We start from the raw sequence: 18,814 nt of genomic DNA, 5'->3' as shown, positions 1-18,814 counted from the left end.
AAATCAAAGGAGCATTCTTATATCTTATCTTATATAAGTTTTGTTTGGGTATTTTCCTGGTATTGTCATTACCAGTATCACATTACTCATTGGTGAGGAAATCTGTGAGTGTGACGTCTCATAATTTCTTCACTTCTTTATCTGTTTATATATAAATACATGTCTTAGTTGAGTGTGCCTTGTAAACCACTTTTATTTTTTTTATATTTCAAGTAAAGGCTGAGTTCGTACGAGGAATGTTAAAACTGACATCTAACGTGTATAAAGTTGATCATGCAAATGTCACATGTTTAAGAAATAAAGTGTCAGATTATCAGCTCTTATTTTTAAGATTAATTTTTTACCTGGACTGACGGCTCACAACCAACTGAAACCTTTTTCGGCGTAATTTTGTCTACTGTATGTAGACCTTAGTGAAAAATTCAATCCCTACAAGATATTCCCACACAACCCTGTTTGACGTTGGTCGTTTCTGTTCTTGCACACCATCCAATGTTCACGCAATGTTCAGCGGAAATGAAACTTTGTACTTTCTGACGGAAGTGCTTATTTTAGCAACAAGCGGATGAATATACACATAATATATCTCCAAATTAAGTAAGTTTATTTTGAATATTTCACTTAACCTATTATTTCATACTCTTGATAATATAAATGTTTAAGATGTTTTGCAAAAAAATACAAAAAAAAATAATCCAATATTTCGAATATGCGAAAGCTAATAGCATGGGGGTCAGTACGGGGATTACGATAAAACGGTCCAGGCGGAACTTTTTTTTATCTGACCATGTATTGATAATTGAAAATAAGTAATGACTCTCCCATTAGGACCTCTGATAAATTATCGTTGTCAAACTTATTGCAATGGTACGAATTTATATTCGTGTTATAATAAAAATACAAAACACACTACTGTTGTCGTGGCAGGGTGAAAATAGTTCACAATCAATCAATCAATCAATCAATCAATTCTAAATTTGTACGTTAAATTCGATGCATCGTGTATTGAGAATGAGACGCTTAGCCTGACATCATGACCAAATTTAATACTTCGTCTACTGTAGACTGGCAGTGATCCAGGATCAAAGGCTAGCTAGTAAGAAACACTCTTTAGAATTAACTTGCTACCCACTAGCTATGTTGTTCACTGCATTTATCCATATGAATGGAAAATAGCAAATGTAATACCAGTTTTCAAGAGTGGTTCTCAAGAAATTTTATCAAACTATAGATCAATCTCTATGTTATCTATCATTGGTAAAACCGTATGGAAAAATGTATTTTTAAATATTTATCTAATTTTCTTTCTTGTTATAAAATAATTACAAACTTGCAATCAGGTTTTATGCCTGGATATCGATAGTACTGTTAATCAACTTATGTATATTACAAACGCTCTTGCTAAAGCCCTTGATTTTGGAAAGGAAATAAAAGTTGTATTTTGTGATATCAGTAAAGCATTTGACCGGGTCTGGCATGAAGGCCTCCTTCATAAACTAGAAAAATATGGAATAAAAGGGGACTTACCAAAATGGTTTAAAAGTTATTTATCCGAGAGAAGACAAAGAGTTGTCATAGGAGGACAGACCTCTGATGTGTATAGCATTAAAGCAGGTGTCCCACAAGGCTCAATTTTAGGCCCTGTATTATTTTTATTATTCATAAACGATATATATATTGTATGTGACATATCATGCAACATCAGACTTTGTGCTGACGATACATCATTATATATAGTTGTTGAAGACGAGTATGCTACAGCTGAATTAATGAACTCTGATATAGAAAAAAATTACCTATGGTCTCAACAATGGCTTGTAAATTTTAATCCAAGAAAAACTGAAACCATGAACATATCTAGAAAAAGAGCAAAACCCCATAATCCAACAATATATATGAATGATACACTGATACAAGAGGTTAAATAGCATAAACATTTAGGGTTGATTTTTCAAGACAACGGTTGTTGGGAAAGTCATGTAAACTATATTATTGATAAAACTACGCCTCCTTTAAATCTAATGAGGAGTTTAAAGTTTAAGCTATCGCGTAATAATCTACAAGTTATCATATATCAGCTTCATCAGGCCTATTCTCGAATATGCGGATACTGTGTGGGATAACATACCAATTTATTTAAAGGACAAACTAGGGAGCATTCAAATAGAAACGGCTCGTACATTGTATAGTCACAGGTGCCACTAAGCTTTGCTCTAAATCTAATCTTTATAATGATACTGGTTGGATATCTCTGAATGAAAGAATATCCAGACATAAAATTATTAAATTTCACGAAATGTTTCATGATCAACCTCCTAATTATCTTTGTAGTCTCGTACCTCAACAACTATATCAAGTCTATAACTATAATACTAGAAGTGCATTTAATGTTCAAAATATGAACTGTAGAACTACCTTTTATCAAAATTCTTTCCTACCATCTGTCATTCGTGATTGGAACAGGCTTCCACAAGATGTTAGATGTAATTCTTCAAAATTTACACTTAAAAATTATATAAATCGAGATACTAAGAAACATATTATAATGCTGGTTGTAGACTGGCCAAATACTTCACGCCAGACTCCGGTTGAACTGCAGTGGCTTAAATGTACACCTTTTCCAGAAAAATATTGTTCTTTCCAGCCTCTGTATTTGTGGGCAAGTTGAGAGCAGCAAACACTATTTGCTTGAATGTCAAAATTATAGACTCATCAGGACACAAACCATTTCTACACTTCCAATATATAATATACAAACATTATTATCAGGTAGTGCACTTATCAGTGATGAGGAAAACGAAAATATTTTTAAAGTTGTTCAAAGATTTATTTTAGAAACACGGAGATTTGTTCCATAACAATTATTTTTATGTCGATGTCGATTAAGATGTTGAAACTTTTTTTGATGTAACCTGATTTTCGGAACATTTACATAAGTTCTCAGCTACATGGACTATAATTATGAAAAACGAGTTGATCACATTTTTCGATCAAACTGACTTCCGAGTAACGGGCAAACCACAGAATAAACATGTTAAATAAGAATTAAAAATTATATTATACGAGTTTCTTGTACTATATTCCTAATTTTGTCATTTTTTGTTTAAAGGGAGACATATTTATATAAGTTTTTCTTGTTTCCGAATCCCTGTATTTAAATTGTATTATTATATTTTGTGCACTTTTTGAAAATAAGATATTGTTTATTGTTTAAACTAAGAATCACTCTGCACGCTATGAATTTATCATCCCGCTGAACATGCATGTAATATGTTCCACTGGACTGTACGAAGCCACTACTCAATCAATCTTTGGACAATTTTTCGATTTTTCTTATATTTCCTGACAAATTTAACCTAAGATACAAGTTTAGCTGAAATCGTCACAAGACTGAAGAGTCAACAGATTCCTTTAAATGACTTAGTTGTAAGGCCTATCAGTTTGTGTTTTGAGCTAAGATTTAGGTAGGCATGCAGAGTGATACTGTATAAATCAGAAAAAGTATATCAGCAATTATACATGGTCAACAAAAATGAGGTTTTTGTCGTGAATTTTGCCGCCTATATAGTTCATAATTATATTAGAGAGTGTTCGGCATTGGAGTCTTACAGTATACACATCCTTGGTGAAGATGCGACACAGGCCCTGTAGAGCCTCTAGCCCTTATTAATGGGACTTTACGTTGTTAGGCGACATTGAATTTTTGTATTCTTTTGCGATTTTGAACTGTATCTGAATGTCGAGAGAGAAAAAATATATCACTAGGACATGCTTTTTCAGACTGCTCTAATTGGAGGTAAACTAATTTATTATTTAGTTTTATCATTAGGTTAAGTACGGATTTCAAATAGCTTTCCGAAAAAAATGTGAGTACTCTGAGGATTTAAAGACTGGGCAACCCGAACAAAACTGGTGTGATCTCGGATGCTCTTTAATTGTTCTTATGTTGTGCTGTTGCACCATTGTTATAGATAATGGGAAGGCTTGAACCTGCTCTCACGAACTTTTAAGCACGTTCGTCCCATTACGATATAGGTTTTTCCAGTTCGGAATTGCTCTGTCGTCTGACGGACATTTATGAATCGCTGTGGTACCCTGATTAAGCAAGTGCTAAAAGAGGTTGCCAGATGTCAGAGCAAGTTTGACAATGTTTTTCTCACTGTTGAAGGTTTACTTATGTTGGGATCTAGTGGAAGGTTTGATATCCTTGGTCTAATTGACAATTTATATGAATACCACATGTTCTTATTTGTTTGTATCAAGCATTTATTTTTCCAGAGATACAATAAAAAAAACTGACAGTGAAATAGAGGAATATATTGAAAATCAAATGTATAGAACGCGCCTAAAAGGACACTAGCTGTCACATTCATGTTAACCGATTATACTTAAATTCTCATCTTAGATTTAAAACAATCTAAAACATTTATCTAAACTATTAAAAGTATGAAATAAACAATTTACAGGCCATGGGGCTCGATAATATGTAGCTTCGTTTGCGGTTTCGTGTATGTTTTAGACTAGACGCCATCTAATCAGTTATCGAGTTGACCTTCGATGTCCTCCGTTTACCATATAAGCGATGTAAAAAAACTATAGATTTAAATAGATTAAGCGAACTCGTGCAATTGACTTTATTAAGTCTGTTTAATTTCATATTATAGATTAATAATATATGTTTATCATCGTTTTACCTATATAAGAATGATTTTTTTGTGGATCGAATCAGTCAATCAAATGATTAACCTTTGTGTCACTTTAAATTTTCACGCTCTTTTCTTTAAATAACTTTACACGCACGATTCATGCGTTGTCCATCTCCAGCTATGTGGTTAAATTGAAGTTCACATGAATACAGATTTAATGAGGTCGAATTATTCACTTGCAAGTGAATAATTTATCATCAATGTTTCTTTTGCTTAACAAAATTGAACTATACTGGCGGCTAAAAGCGAATAATTATTTCACTATTTCACTTTCATTAATGATAGTACCAAAAAATATTATATTCTATATTTTTTATATATTTCGTTGGTAGTGTCCCTTGAAATTATGATCTCTCAAAAACCTGTCTTATAAATACGACATGCCTTAATTTACTATGAAGATTTATTGTGTGATAATTGGATTCATTTTATTTCCATTTATATATACTTTGCTGTACGGAGAGGTTTAGGCTGTGCGTATCAACAATGTCTTGCCTGCTAGGGCCATTGAATTAATTTTGTTTGTAGTGTCCATTTGGGTTTGCAGGATGTATACAGAAACAGTAAAGTCCGATTGGGGACATAGACTCCAAGATTGATTAATATGCTAACACGTGAAAGAATTGGCGCGCAGTAAAGTACAATTTTAGTCCACATGATTTGCTATTTCTGACTTAGACATTTTGTATTAGCGTAAGATCTCTGATCGGCAAGGTTGAATTCAACAGAATATTCCCAAACCAGATCCGCGACAGATTAAACTACCTGTTTCATATAAATTAATGTGTCCGGCTGGGTGTTTTTCGAGTGATTTGAACGGGTCAATTGTGACCACGTTTTTTTTTCTCGGGTGAATTTCAGTGATAAAGATTAAACGTAAAGTTATTAGGATATTTTTAAATACGCCAGATGCGCTTTTTGTCTACAAACGACTCATCAATGACTCTCGAATCATAAGATTTTTTTTTTAAATCATATTCACGGACGGGAGACCGAATGACGTGTTTAGTTTAAAGATATGATCTACAATCTGAGGAAAACGTGACGATGTGCATGAAATTTGTCTTATTGGCAATCATATCACATGTTCTTATCTTTATACGCGTAAGAATCTTGAAAAACAAGCACATATACGTGACACCAACTTTGGATTTCACAGACCATTGGTAAAACAGCCGACGGCCACCAATGTGTCTTCAACACAGCGAGAAAATCCCACATCCGAAGGTAGTCTTCAGCTGGCCCTTTCTTCATATAGTGTGACTTTTATCTAAAATCAATGTACATAAAACCGGCAATGTCACAGGTTTTTCTCAAAATTTTCCATACGATTTTGACTCTTAGAATTATTTAACTGAAAATCGAAAAAATTAATTAATTTATCTATCTTATTTTCTGAAAAGAAATACCAAATTAATTCTGTCAAAATATTATATGCTAATTCGTATATAAAGTTCATAAAATCAACAAAACATGTCTTAGGATTAGCATATATACATTTGCATTTTCTCCTCTTTGCAGTACTATTACCGGCAATACTTGTTGTTTTGTTACACCACTGTCCCATGTGTTCAATCCCGCCACATTTTATATATGTGGCCAATGGCGGGTATAAGGGAGGGGTCCCGGGGTTGGAAGCACCCCCTTATTTGACGATGAATGCTTTTGAATGGAGACATATGGTTAGAACCCCTTTTATCCAGGATTGGAATCCCTTTTTGAAAATGGCTGATTCTTAGCCTACAATTTTTTGCTTTTACTCCTTAAGGCCGCGTGCTTAGCGGAAAAGCAACAAAAATCAATTTATCAGCATTTGATTTGACCCGGCTAGGTTTCGAACTCATGACTTCAGTACTCGCGCCGAATATCCGACCACGAGTTCAATGAGGCGGTCTACTACAGTATTTATTGAGAAGGGAGAAACACACACCGATATACTGAAAGCAGTGTTCATCGTTCTTCACATGAACGGAGGTGATCATTCGTTCAGCCAGATGTCCCTTTCTTCTTCTCCCTCTTTCTTCTGTTTATTTTATGGGTTTCCCATGCATAGCAATTCATATTAACTATACCATTATTTCATCTGCAATACCTATTTTTTTTAACGTAACTCCTCCTAAACGTCTCATTAAACTTATTAAAATTTTCTGAAGATCTGAAACTTTTAATACCATTGACATTGTGCGCCGAAAATTTATTTTAATTTTTTTTTAGGTTTCACCAAGGATTTAAATATTATATAAATCCCTCGTTTCCCCATAACAAATATTAGTCTTTTTTTGTTATTGCTTTATTTTGAAGGCGCTGGTATTATTTTTGGAAACTTTACTAACAGAACCAATGGCTAACTTAGTTGATTTCTAGCATGTATCATATTCCTCCTTATTCATAGTATTCAACATATAGAAGGGAACACATTGAAACTTGACGTTCAATCCGTATTATTGTTCACGGTTGCCAAGATCTACTTTCAGAGTTTTTCTGGTCCGTCGTACACGAAAGTAAACCATGTTGATTGACCAAAATCTGTATATAGCAGTTTATAACAACAGAAATGTTGAAGGATACACACAACATGCCTATATTTTCGAAACTTTAAAAGTGGCGATCCATTGATTTATAAACAATTGCAACGCTATTTTTTGAAAACGCGATTGCACGACGTTTGTCATCGGTATTTCACACCTGACGCATTGGCGGATCCAAGGGGGGGGGTCCGGGGGTTTGAACACCCCTTTTTTGGACGATCAATGCATTTGAATGGGAGCATATAGTTGAAACATCCCCCCCCCCCTTTTAAAACGACTGGATCCGCCCCTGTGACGGTCTCATAGCCGATTGCATTAAAAATGCGCGAAATAAGAAAAGATATTACCATAGAAGCACTGTAAGCATAAGTATTTTTTTATAAACTTACCTATCTGTCATGCCGAAAAAACATCCAATAGATCTGTGATACCGATTGCATCTGAAGTACCCACAATATGTAATAATATTCTAGTTTAAAGATGGGGTGCTATAGAGTACAACCTTGCTTTCACAATATAATGTGGTGGTGGTATATTGAAATTCTTTTGTTATGTGTCATTATGCATGAAACGACAAAAGAGGTATAATGACAAAAAAAAAATGAATTCCTAAACAGACTATATTTATGAAAGACAAGGTTGTCAGATGTCTAGGTGCTTATAGTTCATGGTGTAAATAAAAGCACAACATTCTTTTATAACAGTTTATAGTACATAAAAACGCACAACATTCTTATATATATATATATATATTCGTTGGAAGCAATTTATAACGTCCTTATTAATGGTTATCAAAATATAATAAACAGGGGCAATATATAACAAAATATTATACTTTTCTGTCAGTATGAGTATTAAATGATGTATTTTCTTCAAAGTACTGGCTACCCTCCAGAGACAAAATACCAATTTTGAAAAAAATATCCCCTGAAACGGCAAGGCAAAATGTTTCATCAAATATGACCTTTTTTGGGGAAAAAAAATACTGTCATGTTTGCCTAACAGTGATTATTTAACTATTTAAAACTTGCGTCACTGTTAGGCAAACATGACAGTAATTTTTTTCCCAAAAAAATATAAGTAATTAAAGCGAATAATCATAAGAATATGCTTAGCCATAATGGAATGTATTCCCTATTTATCATTATTAAAACTACATGTTGTATGTTCTTTTAGGTACTGGCTACACTCCATAGAAAACCTTGACACCTTAATAATTTGAAAATATTCTCCCCTGAAACGGCAAGGCGAAATGTTTAGGACTTTAGTTGGTAGATCTTGTACACTTGGTCATTTTTAAGCTTACATTTGTAATTAGGTTGCAAACATTACAGCATTTGGACGCACTGTTCCTTTTGGAACCACTGTATGGTAAATCATAGCTTTTCTACAATTTTGTCTTAAACTTCTTTGAAATTTTAATTAAAAATTCAAGGGAAGATAGGCATGGATGATCGTATACCAATGATCCTTATTTGGTGCCGATCAGATGAAAAGTATGACCCAAAGAGTAAATCTTTGATTCTGATTAGCAAATTAAATAATGGTTCCCTTGGCACTGAAGAACAAAATATAGAGGATTTGGGAAAACAAACCGTTCTAAGCACTTGGGGAAGATTCATGCTTATTTTCAATATTGTTTCTTAAGCAATGAGGGTTTTAAGTTCCTATTCGTGATTGGTGTACAGAATAAGATAAGTTCAACACATTTTTATTACAGGGGACACAACTTAGCGTATGTAATTTTTACAAAGTAGTGCACAAAACCAATTCGAAAAATATGGAGTTTACGTTAATTTAATGTTATATTATCATACAGTAAAACTCATATGTATTTAGTCTAAGTATATGATAACACCTTGTTATCGCGACTTCTCTGAGACCGTTTGACAGAAAAGTCTTATCCTTGGAACTATTATTTTCCATTATTTGTAGTTGACCATACTTTACCACAATTATGTGTGTTATGATGATATAATTAATGATACAAACAACTGAAACAAGTATATAAAGAACACTCCGTGAATTGTTTTTGGATGCAAGACAAAAACAATGGTCATTTCCCGTAACCACCTGAGTAACACGAGCAGGATCTACTTAACCTTCCTGAGATCATCCCTGTTTTTTATGTTGTTTATTCTGTCTAGTCTTTAAGTTTTCTATGTTGTCTTTTGTATACTGTTTTTTGTCATTTTGGTAATTTTCATATCTCAGTTTGCCACGGCTTTGTCATTTCGTTTTCGACTTATGAGTTTGAATGTCCATTTTATATTATTCACCTCTCTTTTTTTACACTACCATCTTTCTACAAGACCTATGACAAACTATCTAAAAGGAGGTCGTTTTGTCATATTAAACTTTAAAGGTTAAACGTAATCCTTAAAATTAATAGAGAAAATCATACGACTTCTCCAATATCACAATCGTAACAACCCGAGACAACAATATAATTTCATATACACTTTATTATTTACCTCAAAAAGTTGTTTTAACGTTTATAGATCGTAGTCTGACTCAATACTGATAAGGTGTTTGATAAACTTTTGCGTGACTGATAACGATGACATGACGTAATACAGTTTAGGTAAGTGGGGTTAAAATATGGGTAGATACAATTAAAATAACTGCAATCATATTTGCCTAAAGTGTAGAGTCATCAAATATGACTGTCGCTGTCAATGTTATTGGTTGCGCAATTTGAGTCATGCTTTTGTTTTAAAACTTTTTGAACATATGCTGTTGTCGGGCAAACAAGACAGTATTTTTTACCAAAAAATATAAGTAATTTAAGACAACAAATGTAAGAATATAGCAAGCGATTATGGAATGTATACCCTATTTATCATATAAACTGTATGTATGTTATGATTCAATAAACGATGCTATACCACCAATTGAACAAAGAAACAAAGAAAAGAAAAAATGTTCTTTTATTTTATTGTGCTGAGTGCCTTCGTGAACATTGGGTTGCCTTTGTTCTTTTATTTTCATTTTTGAGATCTTAATATATTAGCATCTCATTTTTTATGACGAATGGAGAGAAGTAAATGCAAATTACTGCTTCCTGATACGACAAAAACAACAATTAAAAGACATCTAATGCTTTTACAGCCGATTTCAATGAGTATATAGCTAAAGGTAATATCTTTGGTTAGCTTGCTTGAAAGCTGAAATGTGAAGTCATTGTTGGGTTAGGTAAACTACCTCCTCTAAGAGTAGACTAGTCCGACAGATAACCAATCTATCTGTCTGCAGGACTAGGCTACTTCGAAAGGGGTAGTATACCTCACCTAACAATGACTTCACGGTTCAGCTAACAGGCAAGCTAACCAAATATATTACTTTTAGCTACATACTCATTGAAATCGGCTGTAACATAAAACCAAATAGATATATTGATTGGTTTGTTGTAGATTTGCTTAACGTCCAGTGGAAAATATGTCATGTATATTCAGGACGAAGGGACAAATAGTATGAATTTCAAAAGCAATTTAATGTAACTTTTACCATGTGCAGAAATATGCAGAATATTTTTGAGGTCTACCGTTTATTATATTTTTTTATTTAACTACAGAGAAAAAAATGCCCGTAGAAATTGTCGTTAAAGATGCCTGTGTCACAGTAGGAGAAGGTCCTCACTGGGACGAAGCTTCCAAAACTCTGTATTATGTAGACATATATGCCAACAGTGTTTTTCGATGTAACTCCGTTACAAAGGAAGTGCAGAAGATCACATTAGGTATGCCATGAAATGCTGAGTGTCCAAGTACTGTAAGTCAAAATGATGAAAATTTTACCTATTGCGCACTTGCTGCGGATTTAATTTTTTACTTCGAATTCGAGGATATTGATTAAGCGATCTTTTCTTGTGCCAATAAACCAAAATTTAATTAGGATGTTTTGTTGTTGTTGTTCTTTTTATATTATCAAAATAGTTTGTGAAAAAAGCCAGATTATTTTCTTCTTTTAAGGATGCAAACCCTGTACAAATAATCTAAAGATTAGAAATAGCTTCTCAAGGATGGACTACTTTTAAAAATAAGAACGAGAGGTGATATATAGTATATTCACCAATGAGACGGCAATTCTTAGACCAAAAGCCTGTTTTATTTAATTATGAGAATTCATTTTAAAGAAAATTCTGCTTCAGTATTTCAGACTTTAAATGTCCCATCGCGAAAAATTAATGTATATTATATTATATCATGGTTTTTATAATTATATTTACAGACAACACAATAGGATTTGTAATACCTTCAAAAAAGGGTGGTGTTATAATTGGTTTGGGACAAACAATCTCTCATCTGGATTGGGACACCAAGAAAGTCACTGTTTTACATGAAGTGGATCAGGATAAACCGACCAGATTTAATGATGGAAAATGTGATGCCCGTGGTCGGTTATGGGCAGGTAAGTAATTTATTGGGTTAACCATAAGATACTGGAGGCAAAAGCAGGTACTTACATCGCAGCGTAATTTGTAAATCTAACAAAGTGAATCTTGCGCATGTTTACAAAACATTACTATTTCCGATATCGGGAATACCGGTAAAAAATATCATATTTTGAATTACCATATTATTGGCCTCAGATAATCAAAACTTGCTTCTATGGAGAATGTCAAAACGGGCAACATTCCAAATTGCCTCAGTTTATATCTTTCATTAATACTCAGATATAAGCAAATTTGTTCAGATTCTATTAGTCTACCTCTCATCGCGGGTGTATACTTAGTACTATAACACAATGGTTTATCATATATAATATAGGGTTGAAGAACACTTTTTAACACAATAATTCTTTACAGGTACAGTGGGCATGGAAAATCCACCAGGTATTATAGAGAAAGGTCAAGGTTCTTTGTATTCATTCGACACGGACGGATCTGTCAAGAAGCATTTAGAAAAGCTGGACTGCGCTAACGGGTTAGCGTGGTCAGCTGACAACAAGTCCATGTACTTCATCGATTCCATCCCACGATGTATTTATGTGTTCGACTATGACTTAAACAGTGGAACTATTAGTAAGTACATTTGACAACGGGTTTATCAGTCATGCTTTTTGGAAAAATACTACTTGAATGTCCTTCATTTACTGTTTAAAAACTAGAGGCTCTAAAGAGCCTGTGTCGCTCACCTTGGTCTATGTGAATATTAAACAATGGACACAGATGGATTCATGACAAAATTGTGTTTTGGTGATGGTGATGTGTTTGTAGATCTTACTTTACTAAACATTCTTGCTGCTTACAATTATCTCTATCTATAACAGTACTTTCTGTGGAAAATGTTATTGAAAATCTTCAAATTTTAAGAAAATTGTTAAAAATTGACTATGAAGGGCAATAACTCCTTAGGGGGTCAATTGACTATTTTGGTCATACTGACTTATTTTTAGTTCTTACTTTGCTGTACATTATTGCTATTTACAGTTTATCTCTATCTATAATAATATTCAAGATAATAACAAAAAAACAGCAAAATTTCCTTAAAATTACCAATTCAGGGGCAGCAACCTAACAACCGATTATCTGATTCATCTGAAAATTCCAGGGCAGATAGATCGTGACCTGATCAACAATTTTACTTCCTGTCAGATTTGCTCTTAATGCTTTGGTTTTTGAGTTATAAGCCAAAAACTGCATTTTACCCCCATGTTCTATTTTTAGCCATGGCGGCCATCTTGGTTTGTTGGCCGAGTTACCGGACACATTTTTTTAACTAGATACCCCAATGATGATTATGGCTAAGTTTGGTTAAATTTGGCCCAGTAGTTTCAGAGGAGAAGATTTTTCTAAAAGATTACTAAGATTTACGAAAAATGGTTAAAAATTGACTATAAAGGGCAATAACTCCTAAAGTGGTCAACTGACCATTTTGGTCATGTTGACTTATTTGTAGATCTTACTTTGCTGAACATTATTGCTGTTTACAGTTTATCTCTATCTATAATAATATTCAAGATAATAACCAAAAACAGCAAAATTTCCTTAAAATTACCATTTCAGGGGCAGCAACCCAACAACGGAATGTCCGGTTCATCTGCAATTTCAGGGCAGATAGATCTTGACCTGATGAACAATTTTACCCCATGTCAGATTTGCTCTAAATGCTTTGGTTTTTGAGTTATAAGCCAAAAACTGCATTTTACCCCCATGTTCTATTTTTAGCCATGGCGGCCATCTTGGTTGGTTGGGCGGGTCACCGGACACATTTTAAGCTCACCTGGCCGAAAGGCCAAGTGAGCTTTTCTCATCACTTGGCGTCCGGCGTCCGTCGTCGTCCTGCGTTAACTTTTACAAAAATCTTCTCCTCTGAAACTACTGGGCCAAATTTAACCAAACTTGGCCATAATCATCATTGGGGTATCTAGTTTAAAAAATGTGTCCGGTGACCCGGCCAACAAACCAAGATGGCCGCCATGGCTAAAAATAGAACATAGGGGTAAAATGCAGTTTTTGGCTTATAACTCAAAAACCAAAGCATTTAGAGCAAATCTGACAGGGGTAAAATTGTTCATCAGGTCAAGATCTATCTGCCCTGAAATTTTCAGATGAATCGGACATTCCGTTGTTGGGTTGCTGCCCCTGAAATGGTAATTTTAAGGAAATTTTGCTGTTTTTGGTTATTATCTTGAATATTATTATAGATAGAGATAAACTGTTAACAGCAATAATGTTCAGCAAAGTAAGATCTACAAATAAGTCAACATGACCAAAATGGTCAGTTGACCACTTTAGGAGTTATTGCCCTTTATAGTCAATTTTTAACCATTTTTCGTAAATCTTAGTTATCTTTTAGAAAAATCTTCTCCTCTGAAACTACTGGGCCAAATTTTACCAAACTTAGCCATAATCATCATTGGGGTATCTAGTTAAAAAAATGTGTCCGGTAACTCGGCCAACAAACCAAGATGGCCGCCATGGCTAAAAATAGAACATGGGGGTAAAATGCAGTTTTTGGCTTATAACTCAAAAACCAAAGCATTAAGAGCAAATCTGACAGGAAGTAAAATTGTTGATCAGGTCACGATCTATCTGCCCTGGAATTTTCAGATGAATCAGATAATCGGTTGTTAGGTTGCTGCCCCTGAACTGGTAATTTTGAGGAAATTTTGCTGTTTTTTTGTTATTATCTTGAATATTATTATAGATAGAGATAAACTGTAAACAGCAATAATGTACAGCAAAGTAAGAACTAAAAATAAGTCAGTATGACCAAAATAGTCAATTGACCCCCTAAGGAGTTATTGCCCTTTCAGGGCAGATAGATCTTGACCTGATGAACAATACTACCCCCATGTCAGATTTGCCCTAAATGCTTTGGTTTTTGAGTTATAAGCCAAAAACTGCATTTTACCCCTATGTTCTATTTTTAGGCATGGCGGCCATCTTGGTTGGTTGGCCGGGTCACCGGACACATTTTTGAAACTAGATACCCCAATGATGATTGTGGCCAAGTTTGGTTAAATTTGGCCCAGTAGTTTCAGAGGAGAAGATTTTTGTAAAAGTTAACGCAGGACGACGACGACGACGACGGACGACGACGGACGCCGGACGCCAAGTGATGAGAAAAGCTTACTTGGCCTTTCGGCCAGGTGAGCTAAAAACTTGATATTGGATGTTTATTTGCAGTTCCTTTAAAGTCTTGTTAAATATGTAAACAGATAACCAAATAAGTGCCCTTTACATGTACGCAATGCCATATGTTTGTAAGTTTGTAAGTTTCTATAGATATACCAAATAAAGGAGGTACAAATTGTCGTCGCCGCATTTTTGTATACACATACCCGTCTATGTACTGTCTCCTAAACCGTTGTTTGTTTTTCATTCTTTTGAGTTTTCTCGGCTATATGTCCTTCTCATTGTGGTTTTGATTTAAACTTCGGAATCAGAGGCGGATTTATGGGGGGGGGGGGCAGGGTCCCCCTTTTTTGGGAAAAAATTTGGTTGCTTATATAGGGAATCACTGAAGTGTGACTGGAGCGGGCCCCCCGCTTAGGTCAGTCAGTGGGCCCCCAAATTTCTGGATCCGCCACTGGCCGAATGTTATTTCTTTTATTAGACCCACGGCACACCAAATGATTATTTTGAAAAGGAAACGAAGACATTTTAATTGGCTTTTAAATAAATTTAGTTCTAAAATGTTTAATTAAGTAGATTTGATTATTATAGGTATCATAAACTTTCTAAATAAAGACATGCTTCATTTTTCAACTATTATCATAAACATCTTCAGCTGAAAGTAAAGCCTGATCCTTTCAGTCTTTTAACATATAAACAAATGTTGGAATATATTGCTTTAAACAATGCACTTCACCTACTAAGATTTATATCTAGAAAGATATAAAGTGTATGTTTTATGAGAAATTTTGTTGTAAACTTGCATTTTATGAATTTTTCAGTGCGTTTACGCCCAAGAAGTTCAAAATAATATAGGCTACACACAGATTATGCATGCGTGTTAAAAACGGATGACATGTAGCAGTATGAATGTCGTTTTAGGTTTAAATGGTTTGACACGTTTGCTAGATTAATGTGTTGTTGTTAATAGATATAAGAAGATGTGGTGTGAGTACCAATGAGACGACTATCAATCCAAGTCTAAATGTGTAAAAAAGTATCAGAGGCAAAAGAATGGCCTTCAATACGGAGCCTTGGCTCACTCCGAACAACAAGCTATAAAGGGCCCCAAACATGACTCTAGTATAAAACCATTAAACCAGGAAAACCAAAGTCCTAATCTATAAGAGATAAGATAAAATATATTTTATTTCAAATAGTGGACCCATTACGGGCATAATCAGTACATTGATTTTTTTTTATCACACAATTGCAATAGACAATAAACAAAAATAAAAAATAAAAAATACGTTTGACAAAAAACATGAAATATAAATTGAGTAAATAATACATGTAGTGACTCACATATCAAAACCTGTATGTTTAGTGATTATTGACCATGCACCAGAAGCAGCATCACATCCATAATAGAAAAAAAACAACTTTGAGTTAATTCCTTCGTCGTGGCTGATGCATATGAGCAAATAGTATTGTTGTTCATAAGCAGGAGTCACCAAGGGCAGGTGCTTAAAGGACACTCAAGCCTCTTCACAGAAATCTGAAAAATTTAAACATATTACAACACAAACATAAACTAATACTTAAAAAAGAATTACTATATTATAGTCCTCCTTGTGGCGGAAGCACATAAATAAGATTGATATGTAGTTATCCAAATGCAGGAGCCACCAAGGGAATAAAAAACGAGGCCTAATCTATATAAAAAATGAGAAACATTTATGAACCACACCAACAAACGACATCCACTGAATAACAGGTTCCTAACTTAGAAAAAAGCAGTTAGTTTGTATACAAAGAGTAACGCGATATTATTTCGTTTGCATTTCATATACCCTTACAATTCGATTGCACATGCTTGAGCAAAGTACTGCAACTATTGCACATTTTGAAGGCGTTTTTGTTGTTCAGATGACAGAAGACTACATCCTTATATATGTATTAACGAACTCGTCTGCTCTAGGTTAAGACGAACCAGTTAAATTGACCATGACATTACTCACCAACTCCAGAGGGCGAATTAAAATTTGGTACTCTGAGAATTTTGCCAAAGTTAAAACCCCCAAAGGCTTCTTAAATGTAACTCATTTACTCACATTAATAATAATATTCAACCATATGATGGTTTACATGTGAATCGTTGTTTTAACGTTAGATCTGACCTAAGATAATAGATCATTATTAATGATGCAGATATCCTAGGCTCCCCAGAATAAAACAAATAGTTGTCCCCTAAAATACTCCCAGAAAATTGGGCATATGTTTCTTTGCTTATGATACATTTTGTAAGGCACACTTTCTGTGTCGGTAATAGCCAGATAATGATTTGCAATCCAGTAATAATTCAAATTAAGTAAACGTCGATATGGATAAAAACGTGTTTAATTAAGACATATAACAGCTAGAAACTATACGATTATTGTAACACACCCACCCTGACCACCCATGTGACATACACACCCACCCTGGCCACCCATGTGACATTTTCGAAGTATGGAACCATTGTAAAGAATGGTATTAACGTATTATAACAAGTAGTCATATATCTAGATATGTTACAGAAAACCAACAGACACTGATAAAATTTGAACCAGAAACAGAGAGTATACTAGGAGTCCCTGATGGTATGACTATTGACACCAATGGAAAATTATGGGTTGCTTTTTTCTTTGGTGGACGAGTTGTTCAATTCGATCCTGACACAGGTTTGTAGAAAAATTATGAAATAAGGGATGCAACAATTATGTTACAAGGGAAATCAAAATAACAAGCAGACTTGAGAACAATACTAATCAAGAAACATCCAAGAGTCGATAACTAGCACACAACGAAAAGATATCCACAGATCATGTAAACAATTTACAAAATGAAAACTAAAACTACAAAAGGATATTAATTGAATCTTGATTAAAACTGTTAATTATCGCATTGATAACATATATGACCGTTTCAGCAGTAAAGTTGATTGACGTCTTGTATGTTTTCTGCTATGTGCACCAAGTGCACCCCTTTTATAGCCGAACTCATTAGAAATCCATCCAATTATTTTTTTGGGGGGCGGGGTGTGTTTTTTTTTTTTTTTTTAGAGGGCATTGTTTTATTTTGTTTGCTTTTAGATGTTAGTTTGATTCGTTCGGGGTATGCACGGGGATAATTTGTGTTGTTCTTTATATAGTTATTTGTCAATGACTAAGCTCGATAATTCAAAGTTACACACCTTTGTAAAATTTCAGATAACTGTAACCGTTTTTATAAAAAAAAAAAAAAACCAAACAAAAAAAACGTCATCAATTAAAAATACGCCAGTTATGATTATAAGTGATACTGGTCAATTGTATTGAATTTAAAAAGACAGTGTAAACAAGGAATATTTCTGCTTGTATAGTGTATGATGCATCAATTTGCCTTTCTGTTCTCTACAGGTAAAACTATGAGTGTAATCCACATGCCAGCACACAGAACGTCATCTTGCTGTTTTGGAGGTACAGATTACGACGAGATGTTCGTCACATGCAGTCGATATGGATGCCCTGACGAAGAGTTATCAAAGTATCCATTGTCTGGATCTGTGTTTAAAGTAACTGATCTTGAAGCAAAAGGAAATCCTGCAGTTCAGTTTGAAGGATAGTTGAAAACATTATGTTGACCATATATTAACAAGTCAATTTCAATAATTCGTATCATTATAGTCATTATAATTACATATTTGTATTCTTGCGGGGTACTGCTTTGTGTGAAACTCAAGATATCGCATAACCGTTTGGATCATAACAGTTTGAATGGGCATTATATTTTTGATATGGGTTTTTTTATAACCTCAATTGTTTCAAGCATCGAAATCAGTGATGTTATTATTGCTTACGAAAAATGTATATTTGGTGTAATGGTACACTGAAGATAGACAGAGACGCATGTTCAGAAAACATAAATGTTCATTTGAAAACATTTCCCCAAAGACTAAAAAATGCTCATAATTCAACAAAAACTATACACAAATTGAA

At 34.1% G+C, this 18,814-nt stretch overlaps 2 protein-coding genes across 4 annotated transcripts in view; one reads left to right on the top strand and one right to left on the bottom strand.

Annotated features, from left to right (window-relative positions):
- The window catches only part of LOC143072589 (ornithine decarboxylase-like), a 25,957-nt gene extending 25,438 nt beyond the window's left edge, over window positions 1–519 (bottom strand). Inside the window, exon 1 of the mRNA XM_076247598.1 lies at window positions 345–519. The gene's annotated coding sequence lies outside the window, so the exon portion shown is untranslated. The remainder of the gene's footprint in view (window positions 1–344) is intronic.
- Window positions 460–18,814, top strand: LOC143072595 (regucalcin-like). Of its 3 annotated transcripts, none has more exons than XM_076247612.1 (6): window positions 460–597; window positions 10,809–10,973; window positions 11,465–11,644; window positions 12,042–12,257; window positions 17,375–17,518; window positions 18,236–18,814. In XM_076247612.1, the coding sequence occupies exons 2-6, from the start codon at window positions 10,817–10,819 to the stop codon at window positions 18,439–18,441; spliced, it is 903 nt and encodes a 300-aa protein (XP_076103727.1). In that variant the 5' UTR covers window positions 460–597; window positions 10,809–10,816; the 3' UTR covers window positions 18,442–18,814. The 3 variants fall into 3 exon arrangements, with proteins under 3 accessions (XP_076103727.1, XP_076103746.1, XP_076103738.1); XM_076247631.1 differs by lacking the exon at window positions 460–597 and adding an exon at window positions 877–1,096; XM_076247623.1 differs by lacking the exon at window positions 460–597 and adding an exon at window positions 9,721–9,818.

Source organism: Mytilus galloprovincialis, chromosome 1 (genome assembly GCF_965363235.1).
Source record: "Mytilus galloprovincialis chromosome 1, xbMytGall1.hap1.1, whole genome shotgun sequence".
NCBI classification, from domain to species: Eukaryota; Metazoa; Mollusca; class Bivalvia; order Mytilida; family Mytilidae; genus Mytilus; species Mytilus galloprovincialis.
This window is presented reverse-complemented; position numbering and strand designations above follow the sequence as displayed.